The 18,986-nt window shown below is 34.7% G+C and overlaps 2 protein-coding genes, 1 long non-coding RNA gene and 1 other non-coding gene across 4 annotated transcripts; 2 read left to right on the top strand and 2 right to left on the bottom strand.

Annotated features, from left to right (window-relative positions):
• Positions 1–907: 907 nt before the first annotated feature.
• TRNAS-GCU (transfer RNA serine (anticodon GCU)) lies at positions 908–989 on the bottom strand. Its single transcript has one exon. It is a non-coding gene; the product is annotated as a tRNA-Ser (tRNA).
• Positions 990–1,037: 48 nt separating this feature from the next.
• On the top strand, positions 1,038–6,343 carry LOC25492563 (uncharacterized). Its single transcript, XR_003011584.2, has 3 exons — positions 1,038–1,230; positions 2,501–2,590; positions 4,481–6,343. It is a non-coding gene; the product is annotated as an uncharacterized lncRNA (long non-coding RNA).
• A 3,329-nt stretch (positions 6,344–9,672) lies between these two features.
• Positions 9,673–13,500, top strand: LOC25492562 (dicarboxylate transporter 1, chloroplastic). Its single transcript, XM_013600725.3, has 3 exons — positions 9,673–10,915; positions 11,705–11,926; positions 12,820–13,500. Exons 1-3 carry the CDS (start codon positions 9,827–9,829, stop codon positions 13,180–13,182), a joined length of 1,674 nt encoding a protein of 557 aa, XP_013456179.1. The 5' UTR covers positions 9,673–9,826; the 3' UTR covers positions 13,183–13,500.
• A 788-nt stretch (positions 13,501–14,288) lies between these two features.
• Positions 14,289–18,402, bottom strand: LOC25492561 (serine/threonine-protein kinase BSK5). The gene is made up of 10 exons (XM_013600723.3): positions 18,106–18,402; positions 17,687–17,910; positions 17,401–17,536; positions 16,818–16,951; positions 16,619–16,724; positions 16,264–16,349; positions 15,861–16,049; positions 15,571–15,735; positions 14,799–14,912; positions 14,289–14,719 (listed from the first exon to the last, which is right to left on the bottom strand). Exons 1-10 carry the CDS (start codon positions 18,185–18,187, stop codon positions 14,477–14,479), a joined length of 1,479 nt encoding a protein of 492 aa, XP_013456177.1. The 5' UTR covers positions 18,188–18,402; the 3' UTR covers positions 14,289–14,476.
• Between the last annotated feature and the right edge of the window lie 584 nt (positions 18,403–18,986).

The following is an 18,986-nucleotide window of genomic DNA, read 5'->3' as shown; positions in this document are numbered from 1 at the left end:
TGTGCATTCAACTCCTCAAAAGTCTAAAAAATTGTATTTTCAACTTAAAACTTTCTCTTTTTGGTTTCCTTAACCATTGCCCTAAGGGCACTGATTAGCATGACCCATAAAAATATTGTGTTAGAAGTCGGTGAACTCAACTTTTAATACATTTTTTTGAAGAAACATATTTAAAAGTTTTCAAGACAAAGTGCTCTAACCAAACTTTAGATCATGCAAATAACTCATATCGTTACTTTTTAATATTTTAATATTTAACCAGAGTAAGATCTGAGAAAAAAGAGTGATTATTTGAGTTACTTTTTCCACTAAGTACTCTTTTTGTTTTCTCAACAATGGAAGCACATATTAAGTACTAAGCTTGCCGAGTTAAGCTAGTATGTGGATGATCTTAATATTCTCACGAGGAAAACATGTTATTTTCCCTTCTTTTTTACTACTTTAAAGGAATATGATCCATATTTGTGCAAGAGAAACATTTTTGTGTAAAATTTACATAAATCTTAAATATTTTGTAGATTCTATTCTAATTTTGAACCCTCGTAATTTTGAACGCGGGTATTGGTATACATAAAAACCTATGTAGGAATTTGACCCTTAGGTTCAAAATTTTAAATTTGATTAAAAATTTAGAACTTAATTTCTAATCAATATTTTTGAGAAATTTGAGTCCTCAAAGTTTTGAAACCATGTGCAACAATACCCTACCTTACACATTGGCTAACCCAACTCTTCAAGTCTATCATCTTAATATCAATCTCTGTTATTTCTTCTCCAACAAAGTAACTAATAAGCTCTCCCTAATAAATTGGACTTCCTCACTAAAAAAAAATAAAAGAAATTGAACTTCCTATTGAGTTGAATAAACTACTTCCTTTTGGGATGAAATACTCTTACAAAAAGAAATCGACGCCTGAGAGATTCGAACTCTCGCGGGGAAACCCCATGTACTTAGCAGGCACACGCCTTAACCACTCGGCCAAAGCGTCTTTGTTGAAATCCTTCAGGGCCAAAATTATTAATACCACATTCTCGAAGCGTACTTCAGAACTTTCTTTGCATTTCTCAAAATCCCAAATCGATAAACCCTAATCCCAATTCTCTCATTTCCTCCCTTCATTCACTCTCTAAATTCTCAATTTCCACTGCATAATAGATTTTGATTCGCTATTCTGTTCGATCACTCTTCCGTTTTTATTCCATTCAGTTCAATTACCATGTTGTTGATAGGTGATTATTTTAATTTTCAACCATATCTAAATTCTAATATAGTGATTTGTTATACTGCATACTCCATAGATTTATGCATGTTTATATGCTTCAATCTTAGCTATTCAATGTTTGAGGTGAATCATTCTTTCAATAAATTTTGCTTTTCCTTTTGCTTTTGATTGAATTCATAAGGTAAAACATGAGGATTAGTGAGATTTTGAAATTTTGTTGCTTTTCATTATGATCATAACTTTATGTTTGTGTTTGCAAAAACAATCATTTTAATCCATGAATGTGTGAGATACTGTCATTATTGTCTCTGAGTTTATCGAAATTACAAACACATCCATATGTGTCTCTTTTATTAGTCATGTTGGTCTTCAAATATGTTTTTAGGTAGTTAATTTAGTCCTCGAGTTCGTTGGTCAATTTAGTCCATTAAATTACTAACAAAAGGTGCGCTGGGGATGTCTTTGCAATTTCGATGTATTTTGGGATTATACCAAGTACTAACATCGTCTGACACATTCAAGGACCAAAATGATTGTTTTCTTGTTTTATTTTAACTAGAGGATGCATGTTTTCTTTGCATCTCTATGTTAACTAATTATGCTATTTATAAGTCGTCCCTCAAGTTAAAATATGAAACAGAAGAAGTGTGTTACTTTCTCACATTTACACAATTTAAAAAGGCAGAGTGATATATTTTACCCTGGTTAGCTTATTAAGTTTATTTATTTCCCCTTTTCCTGATCTCTCTGCTAATTTGATTCAGTTCTGTATAGCTAATGGGATCAAAGAAGCGCTGTAAATTTTATTTAAAAATAAAAAAGTTCTACGAAAAGGACGAAGAATGGTTTAGGAATAGGATGCTTGCGGAGGTCCACTCGTACTATATTTACACACAACACTGTAAACCTTGAATCAATTGAACACGGATCTAGTTGAAATGTAGAGTATTAAGCATATCAAATTTGAGATTGAGATGATAGGCACATTATGTTCTTCCATATTAGATACATGACAAGGGTAATAGTGTTAGTCATTCTTATAAGATAGTTTTGAAACTTAGTTTGTATCGCTTGGTAAGTCCTTAACTCTCTTGCGCCTACCCTTTTCTCCTTTTATCTAACTTGAGCTCAAATTTATTTTACACTATTAATTGGTGTTAGTGGGAGTGCTCCAAAAGAAATTGTTTCTTCTTCCCTTTCAAGTTTTATTGAAATGGTAAGTCATGAAATTCGTGACATTAACTATTACATCCTTCAATTTTGTTTTTCCAATACAGGTGCTCAAATATATTGAAAGTGATTGGAAAAAGTTCATAGTTGCTGGAGACGTAACTGTTGACAAAATTAGGACAAACCATTTTAGAGAGGTAAATCCTTTTAAGCCTTAACCTTGCAAAATATTTTTCATAATAGATGTGTCACATACTTTTTGCTTTTAAGCTTGCTGATATGTACTAGGACTTGGTTATCATTTAATGTTGAAATCATATTTCAATACAAAGCTTTAATCCATATTCAAATTGGATTCAATTACTTGTTTCTTCCTTTTGGAGCTTACTACTTGGCAATAATATAAAAAATAATGCCAACAAAACAACAAAAGACATGAAATGCAATTGCGAAGTATAAACCACATGACACTTTCAGACAATTTTATTATAGATCTAATCTTAGAGACGTACTTGTAGATTTACAATCTTAGAGACTTGTAATTTCTTTTAGAAATATAATCCACTCTGCTTTGTTCAAATTTGGTGCTTGTTTTTGAGTTATCTCATAGATATATGTGTCATGGTATAAAAATGAAGGGAAATCAATGCTCTTTTGATGTTTGAAGTTGACAACCCTTGGTATTTGTCGTATACTTTACAGATCTCTTATGTTTCCAGTGATAGGAAGTGTAATCTCCAACTAAAGTTATGCATTTAATTTTGGCTCATTTGGACTTTTAGCATATTGTTTTGTTTTTGTGTGGTATGTATGTTTGTAATATAGGGCACCACCAGCACACATCTCAAGTAGTCATTTCATCTTAAAAAGTTAATAGCCTTGTTGCTGTATCAGATGAAATGACCGGATATATAGCTGATTACATGATACTTAGATGATTTCAGTGTTTTTTTATACTTAAAGTCAACATCAACAAGGCTATTAACTTTTTAAAGCCTCCTGTGGTGTCAAATATTTTACAAAAGTACTGTCATAATATTTGGGAATGGTAAGCCTAAGTAGAGTTCTTAGGGAAACAGTCAGTTTCTGAAAGTCTCAAACTGAATCAATGCCATCTGCTGCTTTTAAATATAACATAACTTGATGGCTGAAGCAATAATGAAATGAGACGAATAACAAAAAAAAATCAAAACGAATGAGAAATTTTCATTCAAGTGTTCCAAAGATAACACGTGGCTCTCAAAAGTTCTTTACAAAGAGAAGGAAGATGGCTGAGCAGGTGGTGTTTGAAGATTCTTTGTTGAATACCTAGTAACTTGGCTTGGGCTCTTACGCCGTTGCAGGACTTTACCACTTTCATTAATATTAATATTTTATTCTGACTGAACGAGTAGTGCTTGTTGATGCAGGTTTCATGGCAATACTACTATGGCTAGTAGTGATAGATTAGTTCTTGTATTTTATCTGTGAAATCCTATGAAGTTATGATACATTCTTTCTTTTTATAGAAAAATTTAAGATATATTCTGTGATGCTTTGTGCAATAAGGAAAAAAATTCATTCACACCCACATGCACTAATATTTTGTGATGTCTTACACAAGTTTTTAAAAAGCTTTTTATATGTGATGCTACTTTCTTTCCATGTTTGATTGTTTCAACTTTAAAACGTGATGGATTTTTTATGTGGTAAATGAAGTAGATGACCCAGATTTTTTTCATGTTGCTGGTGCCTGGCTCTTTTTTTATTTGGTTGCAAGACCAGTTTGGGGACTATCCATTAGAGCCTGGCAAATCAGTTCTTAAACTGGAATTAGTTCTTGAACTAATTTTTTTATCTGTTTCTTACAAACCGAACCAGTTTTTGAACTGGTTTTAAAATAGCTCTATTTGGGTTGAAGAAAATCGGGGTTGACTCAAATTGAGTTCTGGTTCAGTTCATTTTGAATTGGTTTTTTCTGATGAAACTAACCATGAATGGCCATACATAAATGAAAATAACCTAAACTTCCATTTTCTCGACCATAATGCCTTTATATTTTTTAAAAGAAAAATGTCAAATTGAAAAGTGTCCATTCTCTTTAGCAGGTTGTGAATTGGGTGTTGAGTAGTGATGGATGACCCGTTTGATTCTTCGTTTAATTTGGAGGAGACCCATTTGAAGGAAGGCTATGATGAAGGTTACAGTCATGGCCTTGATGCCGGCAGGGAAGAGGGGAAGCAGGTTGGGCTCAAAGTTGGTTTTGAGGTCGGTGAGGAACTCGGATTCTACAGCGGCTGCATCCACATCTGGACATCTGCCATCCAGATTGATCCGACTTGCTTCTCTTCCCGGGCCAAAACTACCATCACCCAGATGCAAGAATTGATCCAAAAATACCCTTTGATGGATCCGGAAGATCTACAAGTGCAAGAGATAATGGATAGCCTCAGGCTCAAGTTCAAGATGCTTTGTTCTTCACTGCATGTCAAACTCCACTATAATGGCTATCCTGGTGAGGCCAATGTCACTCAGTTTTGAACCAGATTTTGTATTTTACTCTGTTCCCATTTCAAAGGTAAAAATTTTGCTTGAGTTATAGAATAAAGGCTTAAATATGTATTTGATCCTTGCAATTAGGGGTCGTTTAAAAATTGGTCCCTGCATTCGCTAATCCTTGCAAACTAGCTTTGCAATCATTAATCATTTAAAATTTCGTCCTTTGACCCGATTAATGACTGCCACATCACGTAATTACTGACGAGTCTATGTTAAATGGCCCATACGCACGCGAAATGACCAAAATGCCCTTCTTCTTCTTCTTCTCTCTACTAGAGATCTGTTCAACCTCTTCTCTATTTCTCAAAAAACTTCATTTCATCTTTCTCTTTCACTCTCAAAAATCCAGTTTTTTTTATCAAATTCGCAAATCCACAAATTTACAGAAATTCGAATTCTGGGTTGGGGTTAGGGTAAAAAAAATTCAGCGAATTCTGGATTGGGGTTGGCACAAATTCCGCCGGTGACGTTACCACCACCGTCGTCGTCATCTCCGGCGCTCTTCAGGTTTGGTTTGTTGGGGTTTCAGCTGTCATGCCCCTTCCATCTTTCTTCTCAATCAATTTCTTGCTGAGAAGAAGAACCTTGATGATTTGATTTGATATTGAATGCCACTGGAGGTGGTGCTCCGGTTTCTGTTTCGGCCCCAATTGCTGTTGTTGCCTCCACTGCAGTTGCTGCTCCTACCGAGGAGAAGAAGGAAGAACCTAAGGATGAGAGTGACGATGACATGGGATTCAACTTGTTTGATTAGAAGCACTTTTAGTATGATCTTTTCTGATTTTTGTACTCGTATTGGGGTAGTTACTTGGTGGAATTCCTTTTTTTGGGACTCAATTTTATTTTGATTGCATTATTTGCTCAAGATTTTGTTGTGCTTTTGAGTTTAATTTGAGTTGAATTGTTGAAGGTTTTAATTCCACTGAGATTTGAATTTTTTTTCTCTGCCATGAATGAAAATTGCTGAAGGTTTTTGGACTGGGAATGGTAGGAGGAGAAAGATGAAAGAGTGTTTTGGTTGAAGATGAATTTAAGGGTAAATTGGTCATTTCGCGTGCGTATGGGCAAATCATCAGTGCCACCTCATCAGATTAGTGACGTGGCAGTGATTAACTGGGGAGAGGGACGAAATTTTAAATGATTAATGATTGCAAGGCTAGTTTGCAAGGATTAGCGAATACAGGGACCAATTTTTAAACGACCCCTAATTGCAAGGATCAAATACATATTTAAGCCTAGAATAAATAAAGTTTGATATGTAACTTGCAGTATTGAATACTTCACCATAGGTATAATTAACATTTATTGTTCATGTACGTAAGATATCAACCTCTTAGCTTTGTAAATCAAAATTTTGATGTCAGATACTCTCTTTTTTTTTGGTACAATGATGTCGAATACATTTCGTTTGATTTTTATGTGTATTTTTTTAATGTGTATAAGTTGTATAAGATAATAAGTAAAAGAAAGATGGAGATAAACATATACAGTATCAAATAGGTGTTTATATTTTGATGTTCAATCTACACGATGCTATAGGATCAATATGTGCATTCGAGTTATTTCCTCAACAAGGATGCTATAGGATCAATATGTGCATTCGGGACGAGAATAATGAATTTATGTGCGCCAAAACAATATTGGTAAATGCAAATAGAACTCCTCAAGAAGCGAAAGCAGTCTGTTTACCGGACGTGCTAAAATAGTTACATGAGATGGATGTTTACAGGGTTACCATTGAACTAGAATGTAAACCAATGGCGGATGAAATCTATGGAGATTATACTTATGCAATTGACTTTCGCTCTATAAGAAACCCGTTAACTTTTAAATCAAAACTATAAGATTAGTTTTTACCAGAAGAAACTTTTAATCAAATACATCGGTTTTGTTTGACTTGCCTTATATCTTGCAATTGGAGTAGTATTTCAATCCAACCTATATTATTGATCTTAATAATTTAGAAATGAGATAAGTTTCCTTTCTTTTGGGCTCTGCTCTATTTGTACCAACAAAAAAAGAGTTTGTTTTTGTTTCAAGAAATGTGAACACTTTCATAACCGAAGTTTTTTGTGTAAATCGAGCATCAGTGCATACAACTGTGGAGACTAATCTCTTGACTCTTATGGGATCCAAATGGACGGCAAACTCTCCTTAAAAGTTTTAACGTTGTTGCATGTCTAAGGATGAATTTGAAATCAGAACCTTGATTAAATTTGTTGCGAATTCGATGAAAATCACACCAATAACAACTTGATGTGTGGAGCAAGGGATAATCAAGCAACCAAAACAAAGTGTATGGAACAACTAAATACAAGCCAAAAATAGAAAACAACGGCGAGAAGAACACAAAAGAATTTGTTGACCCAGTTCGGTCCAAATTGACCTAGTATGGGGGAGAGAGCAGCCCTCCGATCCACTATATGATGAGTAACGTTACAAAAGAGAAATCAATGGGTTACAAGAATAAGTCTACCGCCTAATTCTACCCAAAGTCCCAGCCTCTTCCCGTAACCAAGAGACTCAATCCTAATAGTGTTTCCCAAGGTGAATCAACCCACAAACCCTAGTGTTTGTTTCAAAGAGACAAACTCTATACAAACCTTAGTTTTGTTGTTGCCTTTCTAAACCCTTGTTTCAGCCCCCTCTATCTCTCTCAAAGTTTAGCATGATACAAGGTCTATATTTATAGTAAAAGTATAACTCATAAATTTGGAACAAATACCACATTGAAGATACTTTTTTTTTTCTCCTTCAGTGAAAGAATATTTGCATCAAAAATATAATATTCCCTTTCAAAATATATTTGCATCAAATCGTTCTTCATACAATACAAAAATATATTTATTGTCCATAAATATATTTTCGCACAAAATATATTTGAAACAAATCTTTTATATTTTTAGCAACAATATTCTCCATCCATCAAATTTTGAGTCATACTACAACAAAATTAAAAGAGATTTGTGTCGGCTCATCTAAGTGTTTTTATATAATCATATTTGGAGTTTTGTTTGGTACATATTCATCGTCTAATCATTTAATATCACCCAATTTATTTATATTTAATTACTTTAAAATAAATTTAAGTTTATAATTAATTTTGTTTATGGGATAGTGGCACCTAACAGAACTCCAATATATCCTCTCAAAAGAGAGTTTTATATCCGTTGCAGTCTTACCGGTTCAATAAATTGATCTTTTACAATTATGACAATGATTTTTTTTTTTTAAGAAAACAACCATGAAATATGAAATTATTTATAAAAAAAAAATCCATACATATCCTCCTGTCACACCACATAATATCATCTTGCCTTAAAATTGACATGTCAACAAGACTCTTGTCTATTGTCCTTTCAAATAAATCAAGAGTTTTTTGTTCCTTCGAAATATATAATTCTAGAATTATGTGTGGTTTAATGCCTAGATAACCTGAAAGTTGCTCAAATAAAACACAGCTTCTCCTTCCATGCTGGCACATGCAATCATGAGAGACTTATCATGTGTCATTACAACTGGTTCATACAATCCACTTCGAACAACAATCCAACATGGACACTCACCCATTAGTATCTTGCCACGTAGGCTTTGTTTAGGACAATCAGATCATAGAGTAATAGTTACTCCTCTCTTTCGAAATATAAGCAAAATTTATTTTTTAGGTAGGAGTTTCTACGGTACACCTTTAAATTAGGGTGTACTGGTATACCTGTTTCATAAATCTACAAATTAACGATAATTTTTATGTAATGAAGAGATATTTATCGACTTTCATATTTTAGAAAATGTTATCCATAAGAAAAAATATAATTTCATTTTTTATAAAAATTATACTAATTTTTTAATATTTTCTTGAAAAAAATAATCAATATTCACTATTATGAGTAATAAAAATAAAAAAAAATTGAATTTTGCTTTGCCAACACTTTTGAGAAATTAAATATAATTATTATAATTATAAATGATAGAAAATATTTTTTTCTAAAGAAAATAAATCATTAAGCTATTCATTTAAATACACGGGTGTACCGATACGATCAAAATTATCAAGTGTACCATAGAAATTGCCTTTTTAGATTCATTCATATGTGGTCCATAATATGGACCACATACATCATTAAATGAATGAACCTAAAAAGTGATACATAAATATGTAATGAGTAATCAGCCTAGTTTTGAGAATTCATTCTCAACTTTAGTTTAATTTCTAACATTGAATTCAAAAAATGAAATGCAATATTATTACATCTCTTAATATCAATTTGATAAATTAATTTTTGTGCTTTCGGGTAGAGATAATCAATTTACTTTCGTATGTCCAACAACAACCAAGACTTATTATTCAACTAAGTTCATTAAGCTACATGAATCAAACAATGTCATAATCTATGTTACATTTAACTTATTTTAGCGTCGGTTCTTTTAACACCCAACATTTGTGTGTTGAAATAGTACAATAAAAATATTAAAGAGTGTCCCAAATATATTGATTAGACTTTCAACCAAGTAAGTTTTCATTAAAAATAATATTTTATATTTTCAAAACAAAATTTATATTTATGAAATTTTTAAACAATACTTAGAGCACTGATTAGCAAGATCCGTGACATAATTCGACGAACTTTTGTATTTATGATTTGTTTTGTAATTTAGTGACGGAGACATCAACGTGTCAAGTTGTCAAAGTCGAGCGAGGATCACAAAGCTTTCAAAAATCAAAACTAGCCACCAATTCCTCACCAACAAACAAAGCCGCATATTCCAATCCCAACCTCCACCGTCCATTCCAAATCCAACGATCCACACTCAAATCTCAACACATGACAAGAATAATGTAATAACTCCCCCACTTCACTGATCACTCTCAAGTCTCACCGATCTCAATCACCACAATGGCTTCGATTCCTCTCACCACCACAACCACCGCCACTAACCTCCCATTCCTCCGCCTCCGTTCCTCCCCACCCCTCCGCCAACATTCCCAATCCACCTCCACTTTCAACTTCAAACCCCTCAAATCAATTCACACGCCCCCCATTTCCATTTTCTCACCCCTCATTTCAAAACGCCACACTCTCACCGTTAGAGCTTCATCAGCCTCCATCACACCAGCTTCATCTCCATCACCAGCTCCGCCACCAGCTCAACCTTGGCAAGGCGCCGCCATTAAACCACTTATAGCATCAATCCTCACCGGAGTAATCCTCTGGTTTGTTCCAACTCCTGAAGGTGTATCCCGCAACGCGTGGCAACTACTCGCAATCTTCCTCGGAACAATCGTTGGAATCATCACACAACCACTCCCACTCGGCGCTGTGGCAATTCTAGGTTTAGGAGTTTCAGTTCTCACCAAAACCCTTCCCTTTGTTGCAGCATTTTCCGGTTTTGGTGATCCAATTCCATGGTTGATTTGTCTAGCTTTTTTCTTTGCTAAAGGTTTTATCAAAACTGGATTAGGTAACCGTGTTGCGTATCAATTTGTGAAGCTTTTTGGTAGTTCTTCATTAGGGTTAGGTTATAGTTTGGTTTTTAGTGAAGCATTGTTAGCTCCGGCGATTCCTTCGGTTTCGGCAAGGGCTGGTGGGATATTTTTACCGTTGGTTAAGTCTCTTTGTGTTGCTTGTGGAAGTAATGTTGGTGATGGGACTGAGGAGAAGCTTGGATCTTGGTTGATGCTTACTTGTTTTCAAACGTCTTGTATTTCGTCGGCCATGTTTTTGACTGCGATGGCTGCGAATCCGTTATGTGCGACTCTTACTTTGAATTCGATTGGCCAGACGATTGGGTGGGTGGATTGGGCTAAAGCGGCTATTGTGCCGGGTTTGGTTTCGTTGGTTTTGGTGCCGTTGATTTTGTATATTATTTATCCTCCGAAGTTGAAATCTAGTCCTGATGCACCTAAGCTTGCTAGGGAGAAGTTGGAGAAAATGGGGCCTATGACGACTAATGAGAAAATTATGACTGCCACTCTGTTTCTTACGGTAATAAGTTTGCACAATTTATCTGTCTAATATAATGTGTTTTATTGTAGAGTATAAACATGAAATCGGGTAGATAACTTCACTATTTTGGAACTGTTTTTGTAGATTTTACTTTCATATTCTGGAACTCTGTTTGATTTTTGAAGGATTGAGTTAGACTGAACCCAAATTTTTAGAAAAGCCAATCTATATGCAAAGTTGGTCCTCATGCCACTCAACCGATCACAAACTTATGATGCCATTCTGTGCCATACCCTTTTGGAATCAAATGTTAACAGTATATAATAGAATGGTTTTGTTTCTCAACTGTTCTGTTGGGACTTTTGTGCTTATTGAGTCGAGCGTCCAATTGGCATTGTTGGTTGGTCATTAGACAGATGGTGTGGTTTGCTTTTTAGCTGAGTGACCTGTAAATCATTAGGCATTGGTTAATGACTCGTTACTCCATATTTAAATTTGTTTTCTAAATTAGGTTGTGCATCCTCCTAATGGTCTTCAAAACTAATCATTTAGTAGCAAGTTTTTAAACCACCGTTGCTATCCTTGATATTGCGAAAATTCCTGACAAATATGGATGATGCGGTCACGATCGCGGTCTCAATGCAGTCATAGGGACATAAAAACTTTGACGTTCCGAGTAGTGGATCTTTTTTAAAACCTTGTCTAGTAGTAGTTGCATTGATGTATACCTTATGTCTTGATTTGGTGAATACAGTGTAGTACTTTAAATGCCTTAGAATTTTAGTTTTTTTTTTGTGACTTATTCCATCCCTTGCTCAATTTTACCAGGTGGGACTTTGGGTGTTTGGAGGGCTTCTTAATATAGATGCCGTAACTGCTGCCATTCTTGGATTAGCTGTACTCCTCATCTCAGGGGTTGTAACATGGAAAGAGTGCTTAGCTGAGGGTGTTGCCTGGGATACTCTCACGTGGTTTGCTGCCCTCATTGCAATGGCCGGGTACTTGAACAAATATGGTCTCATCTCTTGGTTCAGTCAAACTGTAGTCAAGGTATATTTCATGTCTCATCTTTCTACCTCGAGTGTAATATTCATTGAACTTTACTTATGCTGCTTCTGATGATCGTTGATCTTCAGTTCTTTTGCCTTTCATCTGTTTTCTGGGTAAAATGGTGAATGCATGATTTTTTGTTTAATTTATTTCATACTATCTTTTACTAGTTGTTTGACCAAATCAACCACTGGAGCATGTTTTGAAATATTCAGAAGCAAATAAGATTTCAGCCAGCTTTTTATGATTATTTGACATACATGCCTCTAGTAAGTAATGATCTATGAAGCACGGACACTCCTCAGAATAGGCGTGTCCCGGTGTCGGACACGCGTCGGTGTCGGACACCGACACGACACCTATAATTACACTGAATTATGTAATTTTCTCAAATTATTATCCGTGTCGGCGTGTCGGCGTCCGTGTCGTGTCCGGTGTCCGTGTCTGTGTCCGTGCTTCATAGGTAATGATTGATCGGCATGCTTGTGTTGTGTGTTCTCTTGGAACACATCATGGATCTTGGTTCATTTGGGGTGCTTTGTTCCTACTTCTGAGTTGATCAGCATCTGTTTCATGGTCAAAGCATATACTAAATCAAAACCTCCCTTCCTCTGGTATTTATATGTGATTTTCTTTTGGTTTTAAATTGGTCCACTCAAGGTTATCATGAGTACTTACTTCTTAGTCCTATGAGTCCTAGTAATTGCCACTGAAGAAATGCTATTTATTTAAGTGTAATAATAGGTTACATGCATACCATACAATATTACCGATGTGTTGCATTATGCACCATGTTTTATGATAGAATTTCAATTTTTGAGTAATTATTGAAACAATTATATATATATACCTTGATTATGTCAATGAAAGAGTTTGCTACTGTTATTACACAGTTTGTTGGTGGATTGGGCCTTTCATGGCAACTATCTTTTGGTATACTGGTCCTCCTCTACTTCTACTCTCATTACTTCTTTGCCAGTGGAGCTGCTCATATTGGTGCTATGTTTACTGCATTTTTGTCTGTTGCTACTGCTTTGGGAACTCCACCATTCTTCGGAGCCATGGTGTTGTCATTCCTCTCCAACCTTATGGGAGGCCTTACTCATTATGGGATTGGGTCTGCTCCAGTATTTTTCGGTGCCAACTATGTCCCACTTGCCAAATGGTGGGGTTATGGCTTTGTTATTAGTATTGTTAATATTGTCATCTGGCTTGGACTTGGGTCTATTTGGTGGAAAGCCATTGGCTTGTGGTAAAGGGCCTGATAGAGAATTTTGCCAACACACTTTAAGATTTTTGCATACATTCTTGTACGCATTATTGTTGTTATCAGCAGTTGGAGCAAATTGCCAATTTTTAACCTATGCTTTCTAGAAATAATCTAAGAGGTTTTGTTGTAGATTTATACGGGAACCTGGATACCGCTGATCGTTTTAGATCTTCAGTAGACCAGTTACATTATTATTTATGAGATGTAAACACATCACGTTATTCAGGATATATTGTCCATTGTACGATTCGAATGTATTCTTTCCATAAAGATTTCGGTACAATTGCTATTTTCATTTTAATGTGATGGCAAGCGTGTGTGCAATAATTAAGATACTGCATCCTTGTAGCTGGAAATGTTACAGATAAACCCAAGTAGCAAGGCTGAGCATGCTATGATTTTAGTTACTTCTTACTAGATGTACTATACGCAAAGGGAAAGATTAACCGAGTACTTTGTGAGATCTTTTCTTATTTAATACTCATAAGGGATCGATATTTTCAGTGAAATTCAGCTCTAGTTAACACGTTGGATCCAACTCACATAAAGTTTTATTCTATAATAGTCGTTAGGTTATATCTTGGTTTTATGGTGCTCAGTTAGTGTTTTGTGATACTCGGTTGCTTTTGAATTTTTTCTGAACGGTAATAATTTAGTAAATCCGAATAACATTAGCAACACACTCTTTTCAAAACAATTTTAGTTAAAATTTATATGGACCACACACCAAATTTATATAGATGCTACATATTTTAGTAGGACCTACATGAATTTTAATGAATAAAAAAAGTGTTGAAAATAAGTTAGCAACCAAGGTTAACGCCTTGCCTTCCATCTCATTTTTAAAATGAAATTAGTATCCACTTTTCTTCTTTCTATTTTTTTATAAAGATTTTTCTTCTCTCTATTGCTTGTCAATAGTGTCTGATGCAAAATCAAATCACGTGTGAAGAGCTTTGGAAGAAGAAAATGCAGCACCCGCTTCGAAAAATAATAATAGATTGAATAAATGGTCAACTTATGTTTAGAACTTAGAAGTGTACGAGGCTGACTAGTAACGTGACATCTTTTTCAGCAAAATCAAAAGAAATATTATAAGAAAATTAAAATTTGAGATTCACATCATCAGACCAAAAAAACAAAAGGAAATTCATGGAAGCCATGGCCATCACAACCAGAAGCCTAAAAGCTGAAGGAAAGATTCATTAGATACATTCAATAACCATGCTTAAAATTTGGTTGGTAAATAAGGGAGAAATAATAAAAAACACTATACAATTTCAATTCCAATGCTTTCTAGTTTCCAGTGTTTTGCCATCTTTGAGACTTTCTTGTGCATCATTATCCATGCCAAGGCTGGAGAGTGAAACTGCTTGAAGATAGAATGCAGTTGGCCAAGTGGGAGCTATCGACTGAGCTTGCATTGCGTCTCCAAGTGCTTCTTGTGCCATGTCATTCATCATGTAGCACAGGCAGCGCCTAGCGTACACAGTTGGCGATACCATGGTGCCACCATCGATAAACTACACGAAACATGTACTGTGAATTATCTTTAAGAAAAGCAAGATATCATAGTTTCATATTAACACCTAGCTGACTTACTTGGGTATAGCAGTCAATGGCCGTAGAGAAGTCTTTTGCGTGAAAAGCCGAATCACCACGCTTCTTGAAATTTAGTGTATCTTGTATTTGATTTGTCCACATTTGAAAGGATAGCTATGATACAATGAAAGGATACAAATCCATAAATATGATCATATATGGTTATGCAAGGTCCAGTTTTGATAAGTATACTATGGAAGAAAAGGCTGACAAAACATTTTTTTGCCATATTACAGAGTTAAAGTGATGGAAAAACTGAATCAAAACCATGATACGGCAGTCCCTTGTGCAAATGATGAAACCGAAAGGTACCAAACTGTCGTGCATAACAAATAAGAAATGTTTACAACACGTGTTCAGTTATCTAAAATCGGTGTCTTTTAGCAAAGATCATGCCTTTCTATCGCCTGGCGTCTGATGACTATAATTTTTAGCATAAAAAAAATATTATCTTCATTAAACATTCCCTTCAAAACAGTTGAGCCAATCGGAAAGTCTCGTAATAAAATTTAATGTTAACACTAAAAACAGGAAATGAGTGCAGTAAAATCAACAATTATGCCCCGCATGTAGGTCAATTTGTGTGGATGGATTAGCTAGAAAAATATGTAAGCTCTTGTGAAAGAACTAATAGCAAGGAATACAGATGAATGCATTTAGCATTGACGCATATTTAAAATTGTGTGGACAGAAAAAATTAGATAAGAAAAGGCTATTGCAATAGTCTCTTAATAAAAGTATAATTTAGAAAGAAATACGAACAGCAAATTACCTCATTCGCAACATGTTCTTCGTCCTTGTAGCCCACCTTTTCCAAAATTTCATGTATTGCAGTCAGATCTCTTCTTGAACAAGCTTCACCAAACTGCGTTATTGTAACTGTTTCTTTTGATGATAGACTCCTATCTGGTAGGCCCATTGAAACATATGACAATACCTGTTAAATATCGCAAACTGTAAGCTTAATATCAAGTCCATTTCTATACTTTCAGAAGGCATCATAATTCATACAAGTCAACAAAAAGTAAACTTTGATCCATGGAGGGAAAAGGAAGAGCATACTGAAGTTTCTTTCTGAAGAGGGGTGAGAGCAGTCACAAGGGACTTGGCATTTGGTCTCTCACGAGGTTCGTATTGTAAACAACGCGAAGCTAATCTCACTAGTTCAGTACCATCATCATTTGAAAAATGACCTTCCAAACATGAGTCCATCAACATTTGAAAGTTTTTGCCTCGTATAAGATCAAGTGCCTGCACGTAAAGGAATTATGGAACATATTAACTTATGTATTCAAAAAATACTATAATCATTTTAAACCAAACCATCATAGGATGTTACAACAAAACAAGTACAATTCATTGAATTCAACCTTAAAAGTACCAACATTCACACGGCCAAAGATTTACTAAACAAAACATCACCTAATATAAAATGAAGACAGAAAATGGGATGGAGGGAGCATACATGACTCGGTGGAATATGCTTTCCACTTAAAAGATCAAGCAATAAGGTTCCAAAGCTGTAAATTACACTTTCAGGGGTGAATCTTCCTGCCAAATTTCAAACAGGTGTGTTTTGTCAGTTAGGAAATTGAATAAATCACAATGCATGCAATTACCAAAACAAAGAATCTTCACTCTAAGAGAAGTTATAAAGTAGATTAAAAAAAACTCCACTTATGTTTATTTCAGGGCATGTTTGGATTGTCTTATTTGAACTTTTCTTTACGGAAGTAACTTAAGACAAGTCCATAAGCTGTTTTCAGCTTAGTTCCATAAGCGCTTAAGTAACATGTTTATCCAAACAGATCATTATCTACCTGTCCTTAAGTACTCTGGAGGAGTGAAGGCTAAATTTGTGCTATAGCTTTTGCCATCTCTACTGTTTTTTATGAGTCCAAAACAAGAGAGTCTAGGGTTTCCTTCCTGCCAACCATTTAAACCATTTAAGAGACGGTCTATAAAACGTAATGAAATGACGCATAAAACCCTTCTACAAAAGCAATAAAGCATAAGTACCTGATCAAATAAAATTCTATAAGCATTAAGATCATGGTACAATGCCTTTCCTCTGCTATTGCAGTATTCCAAGGCTTGTGCTAAATACAAAGCTACCCTCAGCCTCATTGCCCATTTCATGGGTTGGACATCCCCTACAAAGGCAGTTCATACAAGTCACAAAAACAGTAGTTTACATAGAGACACGACTTCAAAAACTATATCAACAAAAATGGGGATGAAATTGATGGAACAACTTATTAAAATTTGGTTCTAAATGTAGCTATTGAAGCAAAAAGCTCTATCCTTGTCAAACATAGCGGTAAAACAAAGTGTATTTGGTTCGATGACAAATATTGATATTGAATGCATTGGCTAAAATTGAGTTGAATGGAACTAAAGTGATTTATGTTCTGATACACTTATGTTCAAAGTGGACAATAAATTAAATGTTCAGTTAATTTTACTCGAGAACATCCAAACATGTCAAAATCAATCCAACACCTCTAAAATAAAGTTTTGACTACTCCAAAAGTGGAACCAAACATACACAACTTCAAAATTAAAAATTATGGTTGGATAAACAAGATAAATGAAAACTTACAATGAAAAAGATGTTTAGAGAGAGTTTCATTTGGCATGAACTCAGCAACAAGCAATCTCTCGTCTCCATCTATGCAACATCCAACCAAGTTAGCTAATCTTTCACTCCTTAGCTCCCCCACGGCTCGTGCTACCTCCTAAAAAACACTCCAACAAAACACACACAACATTAATCAACCATAAGAAATGAAAAACAAAGCTTTCACTCACAAAACACACAACCAAACACATGCAAATGAAATCAAATCAAACCCAAAATCAAAACAGAATGAGAAGCAGAAACTAACTAGGAATTGACGAGAATCAGGCCAAGCAGACTTGTTGAAACGCTTCACAGCAACCAACCTATCATCTTCAAGACAACCTCTGTAGACAACATTAGGAGCTTTTTCACCATGTTCAGAGACAATGTTGTCTGATGAAAATCCTTCTGTTGCAACTCTTAGTTGATCCAAACTGTATTCAGCAAAACCAACAGAAGAATCCTTCTGTTTCTTGCTCCCATCATCATCTACAAGTAACCCAGAAACAAATTTTCGTTAAAAACAACAACTTTATCATATTTCAAAACTTGGGTTGTTATTTTTCTACTGTCCCAGAAATGAATTTATGTTAAAAAATGAAACTTTATTATATTTCAAAAACTGGGTTGTTGTTTTTTTCTACTGAAAGTGACCAGTGAAGTGAGAAAAAAAATTTGTCACACCATTATCAGAGAGGTTGTGATGATTTGATTTGATATGAGAAGGCCACCAGCATAGAGAGAGTTTAGAGCAACGAGCTCCCATTGGTGAAAAATGCAACCAAACAAAAACAAAACAAACTTCTTTTGCTTCTGTGTGTTGTGTCACTGTAACAGTGTTGTTCTTTTTTCTGTTTCTGTTTGGTTTTGAGTTTTTGAAGTAGGAGAAAAGATGAAGTGAAGTTTTTAGTAAAAGGAGGAAGAAAGTGAAATACGGCGGTGTTGTTTGGGAAGAGAGAAAGAAAGAAAGTCAGTGGGAAAAAGTTGAGAAATGATATTTGTACAGCTACGTTTGTCTTTGACAACTTTTTAACAACTTTATCTCTCATACTCACATTATACTCTTATTCTTTCTCTTCATTTTTCTCTCTCCATTTTTTTTGACCAATGAAAAGAGAGAAAAAAGAAGCTGTCACATAAATTATCTCATTTGGTTGTTCAAATAACACTACTCAAAAAGGTTACAACTTTTTTGCTTGTAATAATTTGTGTGTGGCTTGTTGCTGCTACAATGAATTGTTGTGTCAGTCACTACCACTTCTGTTCATCATGCACTTGCTCACCTTGCTACTACTCATAATTAGGGTCATTAAAATTTAAACCGATCCGAAATAAAATCGTACACCGATTCAAAGACACTAAAGAAAAAAAGAATTTTTTGATGATATTTTGTGAAAACCATTTGGATTGAATGCGATATAAAAATGTTTATAAGATTTTTCTATTTTATAATATTGATCTTAAAAATGTTTGATCATAAACTACATTTAGATCCAACTAAATATTTCGTAATAGTATTTCAGGTCTTTCTCTCTCTTTTTTTTTTTTTTTGTGATTTTTAAGTC

Source organism: Medicago truncatula, chromosome 4 (genome assembly GCF_003473485.1).
Source record: "Medicago truncatula cultivar Jemalong A17 chromosome 4, MtrunA17r5.0-ANR, whole genome shotgun sequence".
NCBI lineage: Eukaryota > Viridiplantae > Streptophyta > Magnoliopsida > Fabales > Fabaceae > Medicago > Medicago truncatula.
Note: the sequence above shows the minus strand (reverse complement) of the source record. Positions and strands in the feature narration are given on the sequence as shown.